The sequence below is a fragment of the Canis lupus genome, chromosome 18 (assembly GCF_048164855.1).
Source record: "Canis lupus baileyi chromosome 18, mCanLup2.hap1, whole genome shotgun sequence".
Taxonomy (NCBI): domain Eukaryota; kingdom Metazoa; phylum Chordata; class Mammalia; order Carnivora; family Canidae; genus Canis; species Canis lupus.
In genome coordinates, this window is record NC_132855.1 from 53,714,422 (window position 1) to 53,738,367 (window position 23,946).

General features: G+C 42.7%; 2 protein-coding genes and 2 long non-coding RNA genes across 9 annotated transcripts in view; 3 read left to right on the top strand and 1 right to left on the bottom strand.

The window, feature by feature from the left end:
* STRIP2 (striatin interacting protein 2) overlaps positions 1–7,783 on the top strand; it is a 50,367-nt gene extending 42,584 nt beyond the window's left edge. For both annotated transcript variants that reach the window (XM_072784536.1, XM_072784537.1), the window contains 2 exons: positions 416–620; positions 3,828–7,783. In XM_072784536.1, the coding sequence (XP_072640637.1) occupies positions 416–620; positions 3,828–4,078 (456 nt within the window). In that variant the 3' untranslated portion in view covers positions 4,079–7,783. The remainder of the gene's footprint in view (positions 1–415; positions 621–3,827) is intronic.
* LOC140609248 (uncharacterized) lies at positions 5,952–17,215 on the bottom strand. 5 transcript variants are annotated; one of them, XR_012011162.1, is made up of 4 exons: positions 13,674–13,956; positions 8,678–13,370; positions 8,053–8,108; positions 6,096–7,250 (listed from the first exon to the last, which is right to left on the bottom strand). It is a non-coding gene; the product is annotated as an uncharacterized lncRNA (long non-coding RNA). The 5 variants fall into 5 exon arrangements; XR_012011161.1 differs by lacking the exon at positions 8,053–8,108 and having other exon boundaries at positions 6,096–7,203; XR_012011160.1 differs by lacking the exon at positions 8,053–8,108.
* Positions 14,293–23,110, top strand: SMKR1 (small lysine rich protein 1). Its single transcript, XM_072784538.1, has 2 exons — positions 14,293–14,427; positions 22,605–23,110. Exons 1-2 carry the CDS (start codon positions 14,425–14,427, stop codon positions 22,800–22,802), a joined length of 201 nt encoding a protein of 66 aa, XP_072640639.1. The 5' UTR covers positions 14,293–14,424; the 3' UTR covers positions 22,803–23,110.
* LOC140609249 (uncharacterized) lies at positions 14,621–21,218 on the top strand. Its single transcript, XR_012011165.1, has 2 exons — positions 14,621–17,484; positions 17,589–21,218. It is a non-coding gene; the product is annotated as an uncharacterized lncRNA (long non-coding RNA).
* Positions 23,111–23,946: the final 836 nt, after the last annotated feature.

Genomic DNA, 23,946 nt, shown 5'->3' on the forward strand with positions numbered 1-23,946 from the left:
GCAGAGTAACTTTCAAGATACATTGTTAAATAAAAAGCAAGGTATAGAACAATGTGACAGGATATGTAGTTGGCTGTGGGTTTTGTTAATAAAAATAATATATGTGTACATAGAATTATGTATCCAGGAGATACATAAGAAGCTGGTAACAGTAGAAATGGAATGTGTGGCTGAACAATTATTTTGCCTTTATATCATGTACTTTGAATATTAGAAACTTTGAATTGTGACATATAAATGGAGTGGTTCCTCTATGTTCTTGAAGACTAAATATGAATAGAACCTGGACCATAGATTCCCAAAAGCTCCCCCAGGGTATTGAGACCAGTTAAGTTTGGCTTAATTTTTCTGTGAGTTGGAAGTTGCAAGAAACTTATCTGCCTTTATTCACTCCCACCTCTCTTCAAATGGGTAGATGCTGGTAGTATTCAAATCTGCTCCAATCTTAAAGCGAGCCCTCAAGGTCAAACAGGCCATGCTGCAACTTTATGTTCTGAAGCTGCTAAAAATACAGACCAAGTATCTGGGGCGCCAGTGGAGGAAAAGCAACATGAAAACCATGTCAGCCATCTATCAGAAAGTACGCCACCGCATGAATGATGACTGGGCTTATGGGAATGGTGAGTATTGTCAGAGCTCTTGACCTCCAGGAGTTGCCCAGTTATTTAAACAAACTAAATAAACATTTATCTCTACTCTTTTGGTATGAATTGTTACACAGTTTAGTTTGGATGAGAAAATATGTGATTATAGGCAGGTACTGATATAACAAACTTTAAGGTTACTGCCCCAAATTCTAGCATGTGCTCTGGTCCTATATTAACTATAAAAATCCATTTTAGGGGCACCTGGCTGGTTGGTTCAGTCAGTAGAACATGCAACTAGTGATCTCAGGATTGAGAGTTTGAGCCCCACATTGTAGATAGAGTTTGCTTTAAAAATTTTTTCCCATTTTATAAAACAAGCAAATTGAGATAATTACCTCCTTTTGAAAACATTCCTTTAAAAGACAGATTTCTCCAAGAGGTTTCTAAAATTAAAATAACCTTTTATTATTAAAAAGCAATTAGATAAAGCAAAAAAAGCAGCCTTCCTGGGTGACTCAGTTGGAAGAGGACATGACTCTTGATCTCAAGGTTGTGAGTTCAAGCCCCAAGTTGGATATAGATATTACCTGAATAAACTTCAAAAAAAAAATAGAAAATACAAGTCAGAAACTTACTATATCACCATATTTATGCCTTTGTACCACCTGAAGATTGTTACTGTTAAATCTTACTGTATATTCTTCTAGATCTTTTTCTTTACATATGTATACTTTTTACTTTAAGAAAATTATACATACCTTTTCATCACCTTTTTTCAGTTAACATTATCTACATCATAAGTCCATATTCAGAATTCCCCAGTTGCCCCCAAATATTCTTTTTTTAAAAGTTTTGTTTATTTAAGTAATCTCTACACCCAATGTGGGGCTCAGATTCATGACCCCAAGATCAAGAGTCGCATGCTCTTCCGATTGAGCCAGCCAGGCACCCCCCCAAAATGTTTTTTAAAGCTGTTTTTTCCAAGTCATCATCCAGCCCAGGGCCACAAATTCATCTGGCTGTTCTATCCTTTTATTTGTTAAATCTAGCAGTGTTTTGTTTTCATTTTTTTCCATAATGCTAATTGAAGAACTAGGTCAGTCACCCTGCAGAATATCCACCTTCTGGATTTATCTCTAGCTTCTTTGTGGCATCATTTACCTTTTTTCTCTATCTCTCATATTACCTAAAAACTGAAAGTTATTTTTTTAATAAAGATTTTATTTATTTATTCATGAGAGACAGAGAGAGCAGAGACACAGGCAGAGGGAGAAGCAGGCTCCACGCAGGGAGCCCAATGTGGGACTGGATCCCGGGACTCAGGATCACATCCTGCGCAGCAGGCAAAAGCTCAACCACTGAGCCACCCAGGTGTCCCTAAACTGAAAGTTAGATCTGAAGGTTCGATGGATTCAGTTTAAACTTTTCAGCTATAGTACATTTGAGGTACCATTGGGAACTGCGTATTGTCTAACATTAGGAGACATTATAATATCTGGTTGACGTATGATAGATTCACCAAAGTTTGGAAGAATTTAGTTTGGAGAGCTTTTTCATTGTATTGACATTTGCTATAGTAGGATTTGACCATTATTTGCATAATTGTATTTAAGAATTTTTGGTAAAATGACTAATGACTTGTCTTTGCTGGGATTTGTAACCTGCCTGAATTTTAGAGAATGCTGCAGTAAAGAACCCACAAAACTAAGGGAAGTATATGATTGGCCGATAACAAGCCAGGAGCAACTTCTATGAGACATAAAGCCAATTAACTATTTAAATTCTTGTAGGTTTTTAAAACATGAAAATGTTTTATCCTGCAAATGGCATGTCTGTTGTTGCTGCTATCATGAGTCCAAACCCAATCTGTACTTCCTTAAGATAAACCATTATGGGGGCCTGGCTGGCTTAGTCAGTAGAGCATGTACCCTTGATCTTGGGGTCTTGAGTTTGAGCCCCATGTTGGGTTTAGAGACTATTTAAAATAAAAATTTTAAAAAATATATATATATATACCATTGAGTGTGAGACATAAGAGATCGGGGAAAGACAGATCTCTAGCCCTGAAATAAGTGTCTGAGTGGGATAAATAGAATAAAGCAGATTATCTGTTTTCTCTTTTTACCTTCCTAGAAGCTTTCACCTAATAATTTTAACATAAGCCGACACATACACTTATCACATGCTGGGAGAGGTCACAGGGAATCAGTAAAGTCTTCAGAATTGATCCATTCTGATTCTCCTGGTTGTACCCCTTCCTGCCTCTTTCCATTCCTTGAGAGCTGATGATTCCATTCAAATGGGTAACTCCTGTCCCCTAGGAAAGCTCAGTAAAGGGAATTGAGTTGCCACTTTTGAAAATATAATACATATAACTAGTAAGAAAGTAAAATAATGAAGGGCAGCCCAGGTGGCTCAGCGGCTTAGCACCGCCTTCAGCCCAGGGTGTGATCCTGGAGACCCCGGATCGAGTCCCATGTCAGGCTCCCTGCATGGAGCCTGCTTCTCCCGCTGCCTGTGTCTCTGCCTCTCTCTCTCTCTCTCTCTCTCTCTCTCTGTGTGTGTGTCTCATGAATAAATAAATAAAATCTTAAAAAAAAATAATGAAAATACAGTAAAAAAAAAAAAAGTCAATCTCTCTCAGGGGACCTGTTTCCTTCTCAGTGGTAATCACTGTTAGCAGTGTCTAGACTGCCCTTCCAAAGATAGTCTCTAGGGCACCGGCGTGGCTCAGTGGTTGAGCATCTGCCTTGAGTCGTGACCCCACATCCTGGGATCAAGTACTGCATCAGGCTCCCCACAGGGAGCCTGCTTCTCCCTTTGCCCTCTCTTTGTCTCTCATGAATAAATAAAATCTAAAAAAAAAAACAAACAGATAGTCTCTGCATATACAAGTATATTTTTTAACCTGGAGTGGCAGTATATTATGCACTTACTTTGTATGTTGCCCTCCACAAAAAGGGAATTCTGAGCAGTCCATTCTTTGTTGTTTTTTTTTTTTTTTAAGATTTTATTTATCCATGAGAGATACAGAGAGAGGCAGGCTCCCTGCGAGGAGCCTGATGTGGGACTCAATCCCAAGATGCCGGGATCACGACCCGAGCCAAAGGCAGATACTCAACCACTGAGCCACCCAGGTGCCCCCGTTTCATTGTTCTTATCCCATAGGCCATGCTTTATGATAAGAGGAGCAGAGTCCTGAGTTATATACATGTTCTTCTTCCTCTCTTCCCAATACAGACATCGATGCCAGGCCATGGGACTTCCAAGCAGAAGAATGTACCTTGAGGGCCAATATTGAGGCTTTTAACAGCCGCCGGTATGACAAACCCCAGGACTCTGAATTTTCACCTGTGGATAACTGCTTGCAGAGTGTGCTGGGGCAGAGGTTGGATCTGCCTGAGGACTTCCACTATTCATATGAGCTGTGGCTGGAGAGAGAGGTGTTTTCACAGCCCATCTGTTGGGAGGAGCTGCTCCAGAATCACTGACTGAGCTCTTAAGAACAAAGCATCTGATAGAAGGGGTTTGGTTCCAATAAATGGTGCTCTGCCTACCCTGCCCTTTTAGCCTCTGTTTCCAGCTCTGAGAATGCTTGTCCAGGGGAGAGCTGGCCTAGCCCAAGGACATCCAGTGTGGTGCAGGGCCATCCTGGGGACTTTGGGCCTGGAGATAGAGCAAGGCTAGGATCCTGAGTCAAAACAAATTGGTCAACTTGCCCTGGAGTCAGTTGGGTACCCAGCTGGCCTTGAAAATCTGCTGGATCAGTCCTGCAGGCTCTTTTGTGGGACTGCTCCCTGCTTTAGTCTTACCCAGAACTAGGCTAGCCTTTGCTGGCCCGAAGAGTGAGAACAAGTTTATTACAGCATTTGACCCATGATATTCGTCATAGATAATGAGAGAGGCAAGTCATAAAATAGGGAGAACATTTCCTTCTTGCTCACTCTGGATTCCTAGGACTTTCAAGTTTGAAATTAAGTCTAGATTTTACATTTAAAATTTTGACACCTCTTTCTAAAATTATTAGTTCAAAAAAAATATTACCTCAAAGATGATTTTAGAGCACCTGCATCTTCTCTGTAAAGGATGATGATTTACTCTTACCTAAAGACTGCATGTTACAGTAAGGTATATTGTGTAAAGTGTTTTTTCCTCTACTCCTGAAGAGATGTATGTTCAATCTGAAATTCTCTGTGTATTCTGTATAGGGCATGGAGTGCTCTGCCATAGGCAGTCTGAAATAGGCCTCCTCTAAGGATGTTTCATGTTTTTCTTAATCTACTTCAGTCTTCAAATGACTGAGTACACTGTAAAAAGTCATCCTTTTCATCCAATTCATTTTTTAAATGACAAGTAACTGCAGGAGGTTTTATTTATTGGGATGGCATGTCCATTTCTGCTCATGATCGATTTATTTTTTAATTGGATAGAGTAGCAAGAGCATCACAGCTTACCATTTTTCTTCTATGTCGATTAATGATATTTTTTTTCCTTTTTACTGCAAGTGCTTTCAAAGTGTCATGTGGAGATTTAGCAATATTGTTCCTACCTAAAAATATTGCACGTTTATTTGAAAATACAGGGATTGATGTACCAACCTCTAAATTTCTTTTACAGCAGAATCACATATTTATTGGGGCACCTGGGTGGCTCAGTCAGTTAAGTGTCTGACTCTTGATTTTGGCTCAGGTCATGATCTCTAGATCGTGAGATCGTGCTGGAGCACTCAGCAGGGAGTCTGCCTGAGATTCTCTCTCTTCCTCTGTCCCTCCCCCACTCCACGCACTCTCTCTCATATAAATAAATAAGTCTTTAAAAAAAAATCACATACTTCTTGACAGAAACAAAGTTTTTAGAAAAGCTTCTGATTCAGTCAGGATCATTTTATTTCTCTTCTGTCCCCACAGTTATGTCATCTATATTTTCAAGCTTTTTTATTTTAAATGCCCTCCCCCCGACAGAGACACTACTGCATTGTTTTTATGATAGCATCAGGTCAATTTGTGACAGGAAGTCTAGTAAAAAATGGCTTATTTACTTTGTCAACTACAGTTTGATTTGGAAGTCATGATACAGTTATTAACCATATCCAAAGGAGCTAGACCAGAACTCTAACTAAAGCTTGGATTTCACCTCTTTGAGCTTTAGGGTAGCAGGATTTCTATTTTTATGGAAAGGTCATGAAGAATATATGTAATGGATGACACTTCTTGAAATAATTGGTAAATTTTACCTGAGTAGGACAGCTGTCCTCGCTGCAATCAAAGTAATTCACTGAGCATATCATCTGCAAATCCTATTAATTTATTTTAATGTGGTTTAACTGAAAAGACAATTTTCAAGGAAAGAGCAGTCATCAATCTATTTCTCTTAAAACCATATAGTATTTAATTTGTGTCAAGAACAAATAAGTTGCCCTTTTAAAAATATGCACATGAATGCTTTCAGAGGCAAGACGTATGCTAAGCTTTAACATTTCATACTTTTTTTACAAATCTTGTTTAAGGGAATATTCTCAGTGCAGATGGAGAAACTGAGATACCAAGAAAAGTGATTAGTTTCAAATCACAACATTTTTTCGCTGACTTGCTGGGATAGTATTCAGGTAATGACAGCCAGCCCCATATGTTAAAGCAACTGATCTGAATCTTCCAATCTGAGAACCCACGTGGTTAGGAATAAATTCAGATTAACCAACCTCCAAAGACTTACTGTTACTACTTAGAAGAACATCATTTGAGTGATTTATAGAGGATTTTATTTGTGAATATTTCAGTAAAATCTGTGTTGATTGTTGATGACACTGTTTATCTACTGAAAGCACTTTAATAAAAAGAAATTGAACTGGAGTTAGAAATTTAGTACTTAATTCTTCAACACAAAAGAATCTTAAAAAACAGATACAGAAAGTATTCCCTGGGGTAGACTAATACAAACAGCTGCAAAAATCCCAGTGGCTTATGACATATCTTTATTTCTTGTTTCTGGGGATGAGCTGCAGCTCTATTCTACTCAGGTTAACTTGCTAGATTTAGCTCTGCTCACACATCATCTTATTCTGGCACAAGGCTGATGGAATAGCTCCTGCCTGGGACATACTGTTGTCATGGTAAAGGGCAGGAGCAAGCACCAAACCATACCATGCAAGCACCTGAGGGTGCTTCAAGCTCCTGCTTGGATGTATCATAAGTCAAATTGCTCATGTTCCACTGGCAAAAAACAGTTCACATGGGGCAAGCCTAACATTGGGCCAGAGAAGTATATTCTACCTACAGGAAGACAGTTGCAACCAGACATATGGGTAGACAGTGAGTCACAGCAGCTTCTCAGTGAGCTTTTAAGATTGGTGGCAGGGCTTTCGTAGAGATTCTTGAGAATTTCCACAGCTTTCCAGTGAGCATTTGAAACCACCCATTGCAGTGCTTTATGCTGATATTTTCAGTTGAGATTTTCTTGACCTTTTGTGTCCATAGTTCCCCTAGCACTTCCACCTAACAAGAATCTTTATTATATAAAGACAGTTCTATAAACGAACAGGTGTTTTGATGATTTCTTTTTCTCCCACAAGTAGTTGTGATGAGTTTGAATTCTTTCCTCTAGGGCTTCTTGAGATGACCTATATTTACAATAAAACAAGTTGAGGCTCAAAATGCAGCTGTACTTCTGAAACAAAAATGACATTGGTTCATACAACAATCAGACTTGTGATGTTGGTCTCATCGATGCTATTGTTGAGCTAAGTAACACCACCTTAATATCCAGGCAAGGTCAGGTTTGAACTTTGCAACTCTCTGGCACTCTGTAAAGCTAGATGCTAAGTCTAGCTTTTCAGAGGCAGAGAGTCTTGCCACTATCTCAGAAATATTGGACATGGCCTATTAACATCTGCTCTACCTATAATATATAATTCCAGTACAGACTTTTCAGTAATGGCACAATAAAATGTTTTCTGTAGATAATAAAATGTTATGGGATTTATAAACAACTTTTATAAAACACCCAGTAGCTTTTAGAGCCCCTACTGCTATTCTTACATGTATTTAATACTAGTACATATTTCAATGGATATTTTATATGATGCTTTTCAACATGAGACATCAAATATATACATAAACACATAAAATACATTTTAGAGTAAAAATGTCTACATCATGATTTTATCAACTATACTAAATAAAACTTGTCTGCCTCTGGGCCTCCTGCTTTCTTGTTTTCTCTAAACCATAAAACAAAGAAGAGTATCGTGATAGTGAAGAAAATTACCTTCCATATAATCTCACTACTCAACAATGAGCTATTTACATGGTGGAAATGTGTAATCTCTAAAATAGGGCAGAACAAAGGGAGAGATCAAAGCTCTGTCTATATTAGAGCTTTTGGAGCAACATGCAAATGATTTTGGAAATATTGGCATGGGTAAGTCCTAATTGGTGATTTGGGGGAGAGTTCATGAATTATATTTTACCTATTTTTTCCATTAATGAATTTTCAGTAGCATCTGGTATTCCTTCAGAAGTCCTGCTATGGAAAGTTCATAAAATATAAGTCCTGAGTACCTTACACTTTCAAACACCTTTTCCAGATGAATGCATTTTCTAAATGTTTGGCTATTCTAATGTTAATTGTAAAATGTTAAACCTCAGTATTTGGAAGATTTTTCACGGAAATGTATTCTTGAGTTGAAGGGATCAGAGATCATCTAGGACTGTCTCCATCCAATGCAAGAATTCCTTTAATTAGTATCACCTATGTGTTTAGCCTCTAATCCTTTCACTGATAAGAATCTCACTACATCATAGTTTCAGTAGTAGTAACTGAAATGAGTACAAAAGTATTAACTACCTCAATACAATCAACTTACGGTGTTATTTGAGCCAGAAGAAATAATACATTTATGGAATCCAAATAACTAATATTAGCTATTAATTGTACTTTCTTCCCCATCATTATTAGTTTCCCAGGGCTGCTGTAACAAGTTACCAGAAACTGAGCGGCTTAAAACAAATGTTTATTCTCTCGCAGTTCCAGGGTCCAGAAGTCTGAAATCAAGGTGTCAGTAGGACTCACTCCCTAAAGTCCTTAATCATTACCTTGCCTCTTCTAGCTTCTGGAAGCTTCTAGCTTCATGTCACTCCAGCTTCTGCCTCTGTAGTCACATTGCTTCCTCCTCTTCTCTCTCAAGAGTCCCTCCGCTTCTCTCTTCTAAGGATACCTCTGATTGGATTTAAGGCCCATCAGGATAATCCAGGATAAGCTTCTTTTCTCAAGATCCTTTATTATATCTTTGCCATATAAAGTAATATTCACTCTTTTGCTATAAGGTAGTAGTCACAGTTTTCAAGGATAAGGACAGGGACGTATCTTTTGGGAGGCCACCATTCAACTCACTGTCCCACTACATCAGACACGTAGTAACAAAACTAATTAATTACTCTTCCTTTCTATTATTTGAGGTGTAAGGCAAGAACTGAAGCAAGTTATTTTTATTTGAAAAATGCTTGCAGCTATTGATGTAGTCAAAGAAGATTCAGGTTAAGAAAGTTTCAGGCTTAGGTAGAGGATAGGACATAAGAAAGTGGTGTAAAACTGAAGAATACATTTAGGTATTGGTGTTTTTGATAAGAAGATACATGTAAAAAATTCAAGTAATTTTTCAGAGCACACACTGACAAATAAAACTTCTCACCCCAGATCCTTATCTCATTCCCCAGAAGTAATCACTAAATATTTCATGTCCTTTCAGAAAGTTCCTGTGATAATACCCATCCCTTTCCCACCAATATTTTTTCTTAACACATGAGAGCCCAACATAGTCTGTCCTATACTTGTTTTTATCATACTTATCCCAGAGACCTATCTTTCCATGTTAATATTTTCTTGAATAAGTATAACTTAAATATATTTAACAATCATTCTAGGTAAGAAGAAAGGGTATAAATGGGAAGAATGGTGTGTGTACACACACATGCATACATATGTGAGTGTGGTGGTGGAGACAAGGTCAAGGGAGATTTACTCAGTTCTCATAGCAATAGGCCAAACAATTTGAAATATAATTTCCTACCAGCAGTTCTGGCAATTCAGACTCCCAGATCCTGTAAATGTAATGAGATTGTGCCTGAGTGGGCCAGGGGAGGTTTTCAGGCTGTCTGTTCCTTTAGTAATTGGCCAGATTTAACTTTCAAAAAGCAAGGACTTTAAGTTTTTCTTTTACATATTTTATAGAAAATAACCAAAGTCTTTCTAAGGAGCTACAAGAATACAAAAGTCATTCCATCTCTGCTCAAACACCTTTGGTGACAGTGACTTCCTTACTAAATATGACAATACCATCTGTCCCCTTGCCTCCAAATGGAAACATTAGTTTGAACATTCTGTAACTTTTTGTTCAAATGCTTAATGGAGCTGGCAGGACAAAGAACCTCCATGTGGACGCCTGTGAAAATATGTCTTCAGGGTAAGATGCAAGATATTTTACCCAGAAAGGCTATACAGCATAAAGGCTCAACCCAACTTGGTGAGATACATGCAGACTCTGCATCTATTTAGCTGTAAAGAACGACAAGTTCTTTCCTCTCTGCCTCAGATTCCCCATCTGTAAAATAGGGTTAATACTTATTACCTACCCTATAGAATTATAAGGATTAAATGAGTCGATGTGCATATAGTGCTTAGAATAATTCTTGCTAAACGTGAGTGTTCAGTAATTGCTGATTACTCATTTCATTCCCCTCCCTGTCAAAGAATACCCCAGCAAGAATAATGAATAATTAATAGCATTTTAATACTCTAGACCAGGAATCAGCAAACTATAGCCCAGGGGCCAAATCTAGCCCACTGACAGGTTTTATACATAACAGTCCATGACCTAAGAATGGTTTTAACCATTTAAATGGTTAGGGAAAAAAAAAATCCATGGAAGAAAAATATTTTATGACACATGAAAATTCTATAAAATTCAAATTTCAGTTTCCATGATAGTTTTATTAGAACACAGCCATGCTCACTTGTTTACAGGTTGTCTATAAATGCTTTCATTCTACATCAGCAGAGTAGTCGTAAAAGAGGACATAAGTCCTGTAAAACCTAAAAGAGTTACTGAGTTTGCCGACCCCTGCTCTAGATAATTTTGTCTCCTATCTACTCCAGCTGGTTTTTACTGTACCCCATGGTTCTCACTGCTGGGACCCTAGTGGCTGGCCAGAGGAAATTACCTACAAAGAACATTTTATTTTTTTCTGTAACTTCCTTACAATATTAGAGCTATAAAGGATGAAGTGAGTGCAGTGCTATGATGTTGAACTTAATGAGATGAAAAGGAGGAAAAGGAGTGACCAGAGTAGAAAAGAGGAAATAGGAATTTTTAGATGTAACTTCTAAGAAAGATAATGATAGAATATTCTAAGTTTGGATGTTCTAAGAATGCATGCCTCAATTCTGGCAATGTTATTTTTTTTAAAAGAACAGCACAGTTTGTATTACTATTTATAAAGAAGACATAAGGATGTATAATCATAAACAGATAAAATTAGTAGTACTATTTATTTATTTTTATTTATTTATGATAGTCACACAGAGAGAAAGAGAGAGAGGCAGAGACACAGGCAGAGGGAGAAGCAGGCTCCACGCACCGGGAGCCCGATGTGGGATTCGATCCCGGGTCTCCAGGATCGCGCCCTGGGCCAAAGGCAGGCGCCAAACCGCTGCACCACCCAGGGATCCCCTATTTATTTATTTTTAGCAATCTCTATAGCCAACGTGGGGCTCGAACTCATGACCCCAAGATCAACAGTCACATGCTCTTCCCAGTGAGCCAGCCAGGATCCTTACCAGTGCTATTCTTTTTTTTTTTTTTTAAGATTTTATTTATTTATTCATGAGAGACACAGAGAGAGGCAGAGACACTGGCAGAGGGAGAAGAGGCTCCATGCAGGGAACCCGACATGGGACTCGATCCCGGGTCTCCAGGATCACACCCTGGGTTGAAGGCAGGCACTAAGCCACTGAGCCACCCGGGCTGCCCCTCTACCAGTGCAATTCTGATGTGAATTTGAATAGTTATCTAAATTAACTCATCTTCCAGTTTACCCAGGAAGATTTGTTCAGTTCTTATAGAATAAACAGATCTATCTTAAGTCCTAAGTATTAAATGATTCTTAAGTGGACTGGTATTTAAGAAAAATGCGTGTGTTGTCAATGACTTTTTTTTTTTTTAATTCTAATAGCAACGCTCATTGTGTTATTTAACAGTCTGTCTTTCAGCCACACACCTCGGCAGCCCTCTTCCCCTCCCTGCAGGTCAGTGCAAAGCCCTCAAGGCTTAAGATCCACTTGGTCAGTGGGAAATGGTGCTGCCATTGAAGTTGTGCTGATTGTCACTAGATCATCATTTTTATGTCCCACCTGTCTACTGACAAAGCATGCTCTATTTTTCTTTTAAATATTTTATTTGAGAGAGACAGGCAGAAAACACAAGCAGGAGGAGAGGGAGAAGCCCGCTGAGCAGGGAGCTGGACAGGGGGCTCGATCTCACGAACCTGAGATCATGACCTGAGCTGAAGGCAGATGCCTAACCAACTGAGCCACCCAGGTGCCCCCAAAGCATTCTTTCTTATGCGTTATAGCTTTTTTTCCCCCAGCTTTATTGGGGTATAACTGACAAAACTGTAATATATTTAAAGTGTACACCTGATGGTTTGACACACATACACACATTATGAAAGGATTACCACAATTAACACATTCAGCACCTCACAGTTTTTTATGTGTGAGAACACTTATGTCCCACTCAGCGATTTTCAATTTATACAATACAGTATTATCAACTATAATCACCATGTGATACATTAGACCTCATTCGTCTTATAATTGAAAGTTTGTACTTTTTACTAGCTTCTCCCCATTCCATTTTCCCTAACTCACAAATATATCTTTTAAAAGCAATGCTTACTGAAGATACTTTGAATTCATATAGCATTTTCACATTCATCCCATCATACTACCTTCACATCAACCCAGAGCAAGAAAGTGAAGCTCAGAGAATTGCTCAAAATTGCAAAACTCGTATGTAGTAAGGCCAAGTTTTGAACCCACATCTTCTGGCCTCAAGCCCAGTGTGCCTTCCTGAATAATACTAGCGTTTAACAGCACCAGCTGGACAGATGGACAGAGCCGGCTTTGATTCCGCTTGTGCGAACTTGGGCAACTTACTCTGACCTCAAGCAAACTGGAGAACATAATGGAACCGACCACACTAGTTGCGGGGACATGATGCCATGGTGTGTGCAAAGTCCTTAGCAAGGGGCTGGACATTAGCGCTCCTTCAGTGTTAACTATTATTTGCAATACGAAATGAAGGTCTAGTTTAGAATGATGAAAATGTCAAGGGGAGGACCCATAAAAGAATTTACAAAGGATGCTCAGGCCTGGACTCCTCATTGGAGAGAGGAGTTAGAGATAACAGAGGGCAAGAGACTGCAAGAGCAGTGTTGCCAGTGACAACGGAAACGGAGAGGCCAACAGAAGGAGAGATGCCCTAAGGCCAGAGAAGAGTGCGGCCTCAAGACTGGAGCTCAGACGGAGGCCCTTCTTTCGGCTGGGGGCTGTGTCACCCCCACAGAGGTAGTCACTGACGTTATCAGATGAGTCGAGTCGCCACGGGAGGAGACACTGACACACAACAGCAGAGGGCTCAGGACCGGACTTTGAGGTCAGCCAACCCTGGGGAGGGCAGCAGGAGGCAGACAGACGTGGGTACCCAGTGAGGTACCGGTGAGCCAGGGGCTAAGGCACAGAACAGAAGCAGGTGAGGAGGCGGCCCGGGAGAGGCAGCAACGTTAACTGAGGCTCGGACATCAGTGAGAACGAAGAAGCGCCGGGCTTGGTGGGGGGGGGGGGGGGGGGGGCTTCCCTGGATCACGGCAATTCGCCCAGCCTCTGCGACTGCCGCCGCGCGCAAAAACACGAGTCTACAAAGGCTGCTCCCGTGGAGAGCACAAGTCTCGGGCACCGAGACGGACTCCCGAGGCCGGAAGGGAGCTGCTCCTGCCCTACAGCCTCCCTTACTCCCATTTGGGGCCTAAGAACCTTTTTGGCAGGAGTTGACTCTTCTGGGGCGTGTACCAGGCTCTTTATGAACCTTTTCCCATGGTTTTCTCACTGCAACCTTCACAGGCCGTTTGTCATTTTCCAAAAAAGGTCACGGCGTCTCCGATGACTTCTGCACGGTCAGCCCGTGGGGGTCCGAGCGCCACGGCGCACGCCGCCCGCTGCGAGGTCCGGAGCGCACCTCCGCGTCGGCCCCCGGGCCCCCGCCGCCCGCGCCCGGCGCCGGGTGAAGCGGCCCAGCCTGCGCGGCGAGGCGGGCGGGGCCTGCGGACCGGCCGCCCGCGGGGCCCAACGGCTGCGCGCGCGGCCCCGGTATCCCGGCAACAGGTAAACACCGCGCGGCCCCGTCCCCCGCGGCGCGCGCCGCCCGGCCTTGTGCGCGCGGCCCGCCCGCGCCCCCGCGAGCCCTGCGCCCCGGAGCCCCCCGTGCCCCGGAGCCCCCGGAGCCCCCGGAGCCCCCGGAGCCCCCAGTCCCCGGGGCGCGCGGCCTCCGTGCGGCGGGTGCCCAGGCTCCGCGTGGCGGCGGCTGGGGGTCCGGCCGCCCCCTCACCCCGCCGGGCTCCCCTGAGCGTCCGGGGCGGCGGGTCGCTGGCGAGTGCGGAGCAGCGGGGTCGGCGGCAGGGATGGGCGCGGGGGCGCCGCCCGCAGGCGAGGCGGAGAACTGGGCTCGCTCTGTCGGTTTCAGGACTGGGGACCCAAGCGGCGCTCGGCTGCTCGACTGAGGATCACCATGGTAATAGCCTTAGTTAGGCCTGAGATCCGCGGCTTCCGCTCAGTGGGTCTAACAGCGTCGCGCCTCGCCGAGGCACGCCCTACCAAGGCGTGTGACCCACGCCACGAGGTCGGCACCTCCGTCCGCTGCCGTCGTGGGTGGTGTCCAGCCTAGAGACCTGAACGCTTGGGGTAGAAGGAGGACGGGGGAGACGGGGGCGGGGGGCGCAAGGGCACAGCGAGCACAGTCGGGCGGAGCCCTCTCCTGCGGTCGGTCAGTGTCCGCTCCTTGGTCCCGTCGCGCCACCTTCACAGCCACACGCGGGAGAAATAAAGAGAGGCCGGCACAGGGGCGCGAGAGCCCGGGGAGCCGGGACGGGTCAGCCCCAGCCCCGCCTGGCCCCGGCGCCCGCCGCCTGCTGCCGCTGTCCTGGGTCCTGCGCAGGACTCGCCTCTGCGGATTGAGAAGCAGAAAGTGAGCCGTGGTGCGAGGGATCCTCGCGGTGATGGTCTCTTCCAACCCTAGCTTTTGGAAGGGCTCTGGAGGAAACCTTTTGCGCAGGGACTTCTTGAATTTTATGCCCAGGAAGGCTTGCAACATCCTTAAACGTCCATCCCACCTCCAAGTCGTTGGCTCACGGAACTCCATCTGAAGCCAAACCACTGCAGCGTTCCATTGGGTCTCTCCACCCCAGAGCATTTCCCAACTGTGTTCACAATCCAGGTCTTTTCACCACTACCTTCTCTGCACTTTCCAATGGCATGTTCATTCTCCTGGCCTCAAACTCATAAGCACTACTATTCCTCACCTTGAGCTTTATTTACCACATTAACTTCTTTTTAAAGATTTTATTTATCACGGGAGACACAGAAAGAGGCTAGAGACATAGGCAGATGGAGAAGCGGGCTCCCTGAGAGGAGTCTGATTCACAACTCGATCCCAGGACCTGGGGATCATGACCTGAGCCCAAGCCAGACCCTCAACCACTAAGCCACCCGGGTGTCTCACCGTATTAACTTCTCTACTTTAAACAGAATGAACAAACAAACAAAAACACACACCACACTAGACCCACATTCTTCTCCAAGCCTCCTGCAGCTGCCCCATCTGAAGCTACTTATCTACTTTTCTTCAAGATAGGCCCAGCTCCGAAGCACCTCCCACTGCCACATTGCTCCCCCAGCCCCCATGACCTTCTACACCTCACTTACAGAGCTTCAACTATTTCACCTTGGAAAGCCTCACTCTTCACCCCCATTTGACTCTAGTGTAGAAATGTGTTTGGCAAATCTGTGTCCCTTCTACTTTGTTCCTTGCAAAAGCACTGAATAGATGTCTCTTGATTTAAATTGTGTCATTGCCCGGGGTGCTGTGCATGGTTGGTACTGTCATTTTCTTTCAGAGCCCAGGGAGCTGAAGCAAAACAGTTTAATAAAGCCATTGAAGTTAATGGATTCCCACTGCTCCTTGGATAAAAGTCAAACTCCTGAGCTTCCCAGCCCTGTAAGCCAGAGATGTACACTGCATACCTTCCCAGCCTAAGCTCCCCTCACTCTGCACCCCCACCACAGTTGCTTATAGGCCAGCCACACTGACCTTTTTTGAGAGGTCCCTTCAATTTGGCATATTCCCTTCCACCTCAGACCCTTTGCACAAGCTGTTTGCCTGGGAATTCCCTGCCCCTCGGCCCACAGGCTGGTCTTCAGTAAACCCTTCTTCCTTCCTGTCCCAGTTGTGGTCACTCCCTGCCCATTCTGTGTCATCATAATGCCAGGCACCCTGGGTTCTTGCTCACAGGAGTGTGAGTTAATGTTGGTGACTAAATGCATTTGTAAATTCTCCTTCACCAACTGTAAGCCTCATGAAGACAGTAGCCCTGAATTGCAGGTTCTGGTGCTCAGTAGATATTTGTTAAGTATTTGTTGAATGAAGGAAGAAGCCATCTTAAAATCCAGAAAAGCAGATCTCTACATTTGCTTTCTAAATCCTGGGGTTGCATGGCATTTGAGTTGCAATGTATTCATTCAGCAAATATCTCTTCATACAAACATGCCAGACATTGGTTTAGGCCCTAGGAATTCAGTGGTGACTTCATAGACAAATCTCTGGCTAGGAAACACACGAACAAAACAGCACTATTAAATAGACGAACAAAATAGCACTATTAAAGAGTGGAGTGTGCCTGGGGTCAGGAGCTAGAAAATGACAGGGCTGAGAGGGTTGTTGGGAAACCATCCGTACCCGCCTCCCTCCTTGCCTGGGACAGTCCAGTTTATGTCTGTTGAAGTGTCTTGGTTTGGATAATAAACTATATGGTCTCTCTAGTTATAGATAGAATATCGACACAGTATCTGAGAGGTGTTTTCTAAAGAGGTGATATTTGAGCGGAGCCCTGCCCAAAGAGAAGTAACATATTCCCCTGGGAGGGTCAGCAGGAAGAAGTGGGAGTGGGGAGCAGCTGGGCAGGTTTGGGAACTAGAAGCAATGCCAGTGTGGTCTTCAGTAAGGAGTTTGAGAGTCTAAGGCAGGAGCTATGTGTTCTGGGACCTGAAACAGCCAAGGGCCATGGAGTTGTATTGAACCAACCCAACCGGCCGAGTCACTGAAAGTTTTCACTCACAAAAATGTCTTCACAGATTGATTGAGGTATAAGTGATGTACAATAAGTTGCATGTATTTTAATGTACAATTTGATAACTTTGGCATCTGTATGCTCCCATTAAGCCATCACCGCAATTAAGATAACAGACATGTGGATCACCCCTGGGAGTCTCATGTGCTTCTTTGTAATCAGCTCTTTTCTCTTGCTTCTCCGTGTACCACCCCCGCCACCTCCCACCCCAGGCAGCTGCTGATCTGCCCTGACTATAGATCAGTTTGTAATTTGTAGGATTTTTAACATATGGAATTATACAGTATTAATGGGGGGGGGGTTGGTCTGGCTTCTTTCACTTGTATAATAATAATAATAATAATTTTTTAAGATTTTATTTTTAAGTCATCTCTACACCCAACATGGAGCTTGAACCCACAACCCTGAGATCAAGACTCGCACACTCCACTGACTGAGCCAGCCAGGTGTCCCTCACTTGTAGAATTATTTTTAAATTAAATTTTAAATTATTTTAAATTACTTTAAAATTATTTTTTAAATTTTAAATTATTTTTAAATTATATTTAAGATGTTTAATCCGGTGGCGCAGCAGTTTAGCACCGCCTGCAGCCCAGGGTGTGATCCTGGAGACCCTGGATTGAGTCCCACGTCGGGCTCTCTGCATGGAGCCTGCTTCCCCCTCTGCCTGTGTCTCTGCCTCTCTCTCTCTCTCTCTCTCTCTGTCTCTATGAATAAATAAATAAAATCTTTAAAAAAAATAAGATGTTTAAATTATTTTAAAATTATTTTTAAATATTTAAAAACCCATGTTGTAGTTGTAGCATGCATCACTAGTTCTTTTTATTGCTTAGTGATATCCTAGTGTATGGTTATACCACAGTTTGTTCATTCATTCACTCACTGATGGACTTGTGGGCTGTTTCCAGGCTTTAGACTACCACAAAGTTACTACCAACATTGCATGTACAAGTCTTAGAAAGGATATACACTTTCATTTCTCTTGGTAAATACCTAGCAGTGGAATGGCGGATCATATGGTAGGTATGTGTTTAACCTTTTAAAGAAACTGCCATACTGTTTTCCAGAGTGCCTCTTTCATGTTAGGTTCTCAGCAGCAGAGAGTTCCAGATCTTCTACATCTTCATCAGCACTTGGTATGGTCACTCTTGGTAACCTGAGCCATTCTAATGAGTGTGTGCTGGTATCTCATTGCTGTTTTTTAAATATATATATTTTATTTATTCACGAGACACACAGAGAGGGAAGCAGAGACACAGGCAGAGGGAGAAACAGGCTCCATGCGGGAAGCCTGATGTGGGACTCGATCCCAGGACCCCAGGATCACACCCTGAGCCAAGGCAGACGCTCAACCGCTAAGCCACCCAGGCATCCCTCATTGTGGTTTTAATTGCATTTCCCTAATGATTTGATATTGAGTATCTTTTCGTGTGCCTTTTGGCCATTTGTATATCTTCTTTGAGAAAGTATTTGTTCAGGACGCCTGGGTGTTTGTTGTTGTTTGGTTATTTTTTATTGTGTTTTGAGAGTCCTTTATCCATTCTGAATATAAGGGCTTTATCAGATATACAATTTGGAAACATTTTCTCCCAGACTGTGGCTTAGCTTTTTTCATTTTCTTTTTTAAGATTTTATTTATTTATTCATGAGAGAAACAGAGAGAAAAAGAGGCAGAGACACAGACAGAGGGAGAAGCAGGCTCCATGCTGGGAGCCTGACGTGGGACTTGATCCTGGGTCTCCAGGATCAGGCTCTGGGCTGAAGGCGGCGCTAAACCACTGAGCCACCCAGGCTGCCTGAGCTTTTCATTTTCTTAGCAATATCTTTTGAAGAACACAAGTTTGTTTTTAAAGATTTTATTTATTTATTTGACAGAGCGAGAGAGAGCACACAAGCAGGGGGAGCAGCAGGCAGAGGGAGAGGCAGGCTTCCTGTTGAGCAGGGAGCCCTACATGGGGCTCGATCCCAGGACCCCGGAATCACGACCTGAGCCAAAGGCAGACAGACGCTTGACCAACTGAGCCACCCAGGTGTCCCGGAAGAACACAGGTTTTTAGTTTTGATGGTGAATTTGTTAATTTGTTCTTTGATGGATTGTGCTTTGTTTGGTGTCAAATCCAAGAAATCTTTGCCAAGCCTAAGGTCCTCTATTTTCTTCTAGGACTTTTATACTTTTTGGTTTTATATTTAGGTATCTGAGCCATTTTGAGTTAAACTTTGTATATGATACAAGCATGAATTGAGGTTCGTCTTTTTGTAAATGGATATGCATTGTTCTAGCCCCATTTTTTTTGAAAAAGTTGCTCGATTGTTGAGCACGATGATCAGGAAAGAATTCCTGAGGCATTTTAGGTGCAATTTAGTAAGTTTATTTAAGTAGCATGAGGATGAGATCCTTGGGCAGAAAGAGCTGCACGTTTGTTGTACGAAGCTGGTGGTTATATGCTTAGTGCTCAAGGGGGAGGCGACATGCAGAGAGTATTAGATCATACATGTTTTCTTTGAATTTCTACTCAGAAAACACTTTGGCAAGATTTCTCTGGCACTTGTTATTCAGCTCAGTATTAACTATTGGTGTGAAGTGCAGACGGTCACGAAACCCTTTCAGGATGTAGCAACCAGCACATATTTGATCCTCATCTGAACTATGCAGGCTACGGGTTGGCCTTCTGGGCCAAAGAACATTTTTCTGCCTCTGCTCCTCCCTCATCAGTTATCATTGCTCTATTGAATTGCTTTTGCAATTTTGTGGAAAAGCAGTTGTTTGTATACGGGTGGACCAATTCTTGGACTTTTATTCTCTTCCATTGATCTATTTGTCTATCTTGACACCAATACCATACTGTCTAGATACTGTAGTTTTATAATAATTCTTAAAATAAGGTAGCATTAGTCATTCAACTTTGTTCCTTTTCAAAGCCCTTTGCATTTCCATATGAATTTTAGAGAGTCATTTTGCCAATTTCTACAAAAAGATGAAAACTTTGAATAAAAATATCAAATCTTTGTGTGAGTGTTAGTTATCAAACTGTCTTAGAGATGAAAACACTTTTTTTGGGGGGGGGGGCAGTTACTCCAGGTAAGTCATATGGTTGCCATGCAAAAAAGTATAAAATCATAAATAAAGGACCCCCAATTTTTTTTTCTTTTTAAATTTATTTATTCATGATAGTCACATGGAGAGAAAGAGAGAGGCAGAGACACAGGCAGAGGGAGAAGCAGGCTCCAAGCACCGGGAGCCCGATGTGGGATTCGATCCCAGGTCTCCAGGATCGCGCCCTGGGCCAAAGGCAGGCGCCAAACCGCTGCGCCACCCAGGGATCCCAGGACCCCCAAATTTTAAGAGCTATGGCAGTGTACATCCTACACCCCAAGGGGATATTTTCTCAGGAGGTACAGTTAACATGAGTTTTCATATTGTTTTTTTTTTTTAAGATTTTATTTACTCATTCATGAGAGACACACAGAGAGAGAGAGGCAGAGACACAGGCAGAGGGAGAAGCAGGCTCCATGCAGGGAGCCCGATGTGGGACTCGATCCCAGGTCTCCAGGACCACGCCCTGGGCTGAAGGTGATGCTAAACCGCTGAGCCAATTGGGCTGCCCTTTTTTTTTTTCTTTTTCTTTTTCTTTTTTTTTAATTTGAATTTCCACATTAAAGCCAGGCCGCTGTGTTGCAAGATAATTCTCAACTTCATTCCTGGGTTTTGTATCTAGAAGTGTATTCCATTTCACTTAACAAAAATGTATTTTAGTGTTTTTGTTTGTTTGTTTGTTTGTTTTAGTGTTTTTAACACATGGACTCTATTTCTCTTTATTTAGCCTGGACATTTTTATTTTTTATTTTTATTTTTTTGCCTGGGACATTTTTAAAATGAGATGCTATCAACATGGCGTCTATTCTATACAAATATTTAGCCCTAGCAGGTATTCTTGATAACTTACACATTCCTCTTCTTTCTTGGAGACACTTTCCATATAATACATCCCCATCTGTTATTTTATGTACGGGTGGGTCACAGGACATAGAGATGTCAATTCAGCTTTGTGTGGCTCTAGCAAAACTTCAGATAGTTTATTACCACATTAGGATAATATCCATGCTTTTTCCTAAAAGGCCCTGGCCTGGCAGCAAGGTCATGGCAAGAGCACAGGCGCTGAGCCTAGTGGACACTGGTTTGCACTGTGACCTTGCTCTGCCTCCATTTTTCCATTCTTAAGACAGGAATAATGCCTCTCTGCCTCAAAACACAGCTTGGAGGAGTGATAAAGTGATGGGGACAACCATTTATTGTTTCCTTCATGTCAGAGTCTATGCTAAGTGTCTTATATCCATCTCAACCCTCATGACTGCTTAACGAGGTAGTGACTACAACATAACAAATGCCAAAATATGTGTTTGCATCCTGATTATCTAATGTTTTTAACTAATCTTTATTATGAAAGTTTCTATACATAACAAAAATAGAATAGTAAAATGAATTCTTATATATCCATTTCTCAGACTCAGAAGTTGTCAGGATTTTGCCACATTTTCTTCATCTGTCTTTTGGGGGAGCTGCACTATTTTAAAGCAGCCTTCTTTCATTTCCATTTCCACAGATCATAATGTGCATTTCTGAAATGCATAAACATTTTCTTCCATGACCCAATACCACTATCACACCTAACAGATTTTTTTTAAAAAACATTTTATTTATTTATTCATGAGAGACACACAGAGAGAGGCAGAGACACAGACAGAGGGAGAAGCAGGCTCCATGCAGGGAACCCGACACGGGACTCAATCCTGGGTCTCCAGGATCACGCCCTGGGCCGAAGGCGGCGCTAAACCGCTGAGCCACCAGGGCTGCCCACACCTAACAGAATTAATAATTCCTTGATATTACCAAATGTCCCTGATTGGCTAAAAATATCTTTTTCATTTCATTCAAATCAATGCAAACAAAGTCCATATGATCATTAGATTAGGTTTCTCTTTTATTTAAAAAAAAATTTTTTTTAAAGATTTTCATTTATTTATTCATGAGAGACACACAGAGGGAAAAGCAGGCTCCATGCAGGGGGCCGGACATGGGACTCGATCCCAGGATCCCAGCATCACACCCTGGGCTGAAGGCAGATGCTAAACCACTGAGACACCCAGGGATCCCTCAGGTTTGGTCTCTTTTAATCTGGGTGTTTAATACACATTTGTTGGGATCCCTGGGTGCTGCAGCGGTTTGGCGCCTGCCTTTGGCCCAGGGCACGATCCTGGGGACCCGGGATCGAATCCCACGTCAGGCTTCCAGTGCATGGAGCCTGCTTCTCCCTCTGCCTGTGTCTCTGCCTCTTTCTCTCTCTCTCTCTCTCTCTCTCTGTGACTATCATAAATTAAAAAAAAATTAAAAAAAATACACATTTGTTGAATTAGATTGCACGTGACTGCTCCCACTCCATGCAAAAATTTTTGTTATCATTACAATTTTTTCAAGAGTTTTTGTTTCTAATGTTCAATAGGAAATGCTGAAAATTATTTCAAGGTCAGAAAAACTAACTTATGCCCCATACATACTTGTCTTTGAAAGCCAGGTAAAGGGAAACAAGGAAAAAGCCGAGGCAAGTCTGGCGGGAAGAAGCAGAAGAAGCCGGAGGTGGACATCCTCAGCCCCGCGGCCATGCTGAACCTCTACTACATTGCCCACAACGTTGCCGACTGCCTGCACCTGCGAGGCTTCCGCTGGCCAGGTGCCCCCAAATCAAAAAAGGGGAAAAACAAGACTTAATAGCATTCCCCAGAGAGCGAGCAGAACTTGGGGAAGAGAAATCAGGATAACCCAACTACTGCAAGCAAAATAGACTTTACTGGAGACCATTTGAGATGCAAGCTAAGTGTGCTTTTCTATGGTAGTTAATGATAAAGAAATGCATGTTACTTCCCAGCTAAATTCAGCTATAGCTAGCCAATTTGGTTTTTCAGAAGAAGTCGAGGAGGGAAAAAGTCTGAGTAATTCCTACCCTGCGTGGTGTAATTGATAGGACTTTAAAAATTATTATAATTCCGGGTCAGAATAAACTTTGTTCTCAAAAGGTAGTTCTAGCCTGCATGGATGATTTTCTTTTGCAAAAAGGGGTTACATAGAAAAGGCATGGCTGGGGCACCTGGGTGGCTCAGTCGGCTAAGCACCCGACTCTGCATTTCAGCTCAGGTCTTGATCTCAGGGTCGTGAGCTCAAGCCTGTGTTGGGCTCCATGCAGAACATGTAGCCTACTTAAAAAAAATAGCAAAAAGCACTGGATTTGCCTATGAACATCTTTCTCTTGGGCCCTGTTTCCTTTTCTGATCTTTTTTTCAGGAAAAATAATGAAAACTTTGTTGCTATAATTTTCTTCTCAGCAGTCTGACTCTTGGTTGATTTTAATTAGCCAGGACGCCAGAGGAGGCTAAGATCGTCATTCCTGCTCTGACCTTGCTAGGGCATATAAACACGACTTGGGAGTGACAGCGGACCGTGTCCCTGTGCAGGGGAAGAGAGCAGATCAGCACACTTGTCTCCCTTCTTTCCACCTCACTGGACTCTTCTCCACACTCTTCCTCCACATTCCCATCTTCCTTCCACCTTCTGCAGGCTTCCTGTTAAACTGGGCTGACCCTGAGTTATGGAACTGGTGCTAGAAAGTCGCCATGGGCATTCTGCTGCTATTCCCCAACCTCCCCAGTCTGTGCGGAACACTTAAGAGAAAACTGCAGTTCTTTCTCTTCAGTCCAAAAGGCCTAGAAGCCCCAAATGTGAAACTTGGAAGGAAAGGCATTTTGAAGTATAAACACCATCTCTGAATCACTTAGCTTCTGCTCTGTCTTCCTGGCATGTCGCACCACTTTCCTTCCCAACACTGACACCTGTACTGTGGTCCCCAGTCGCAGCTGTG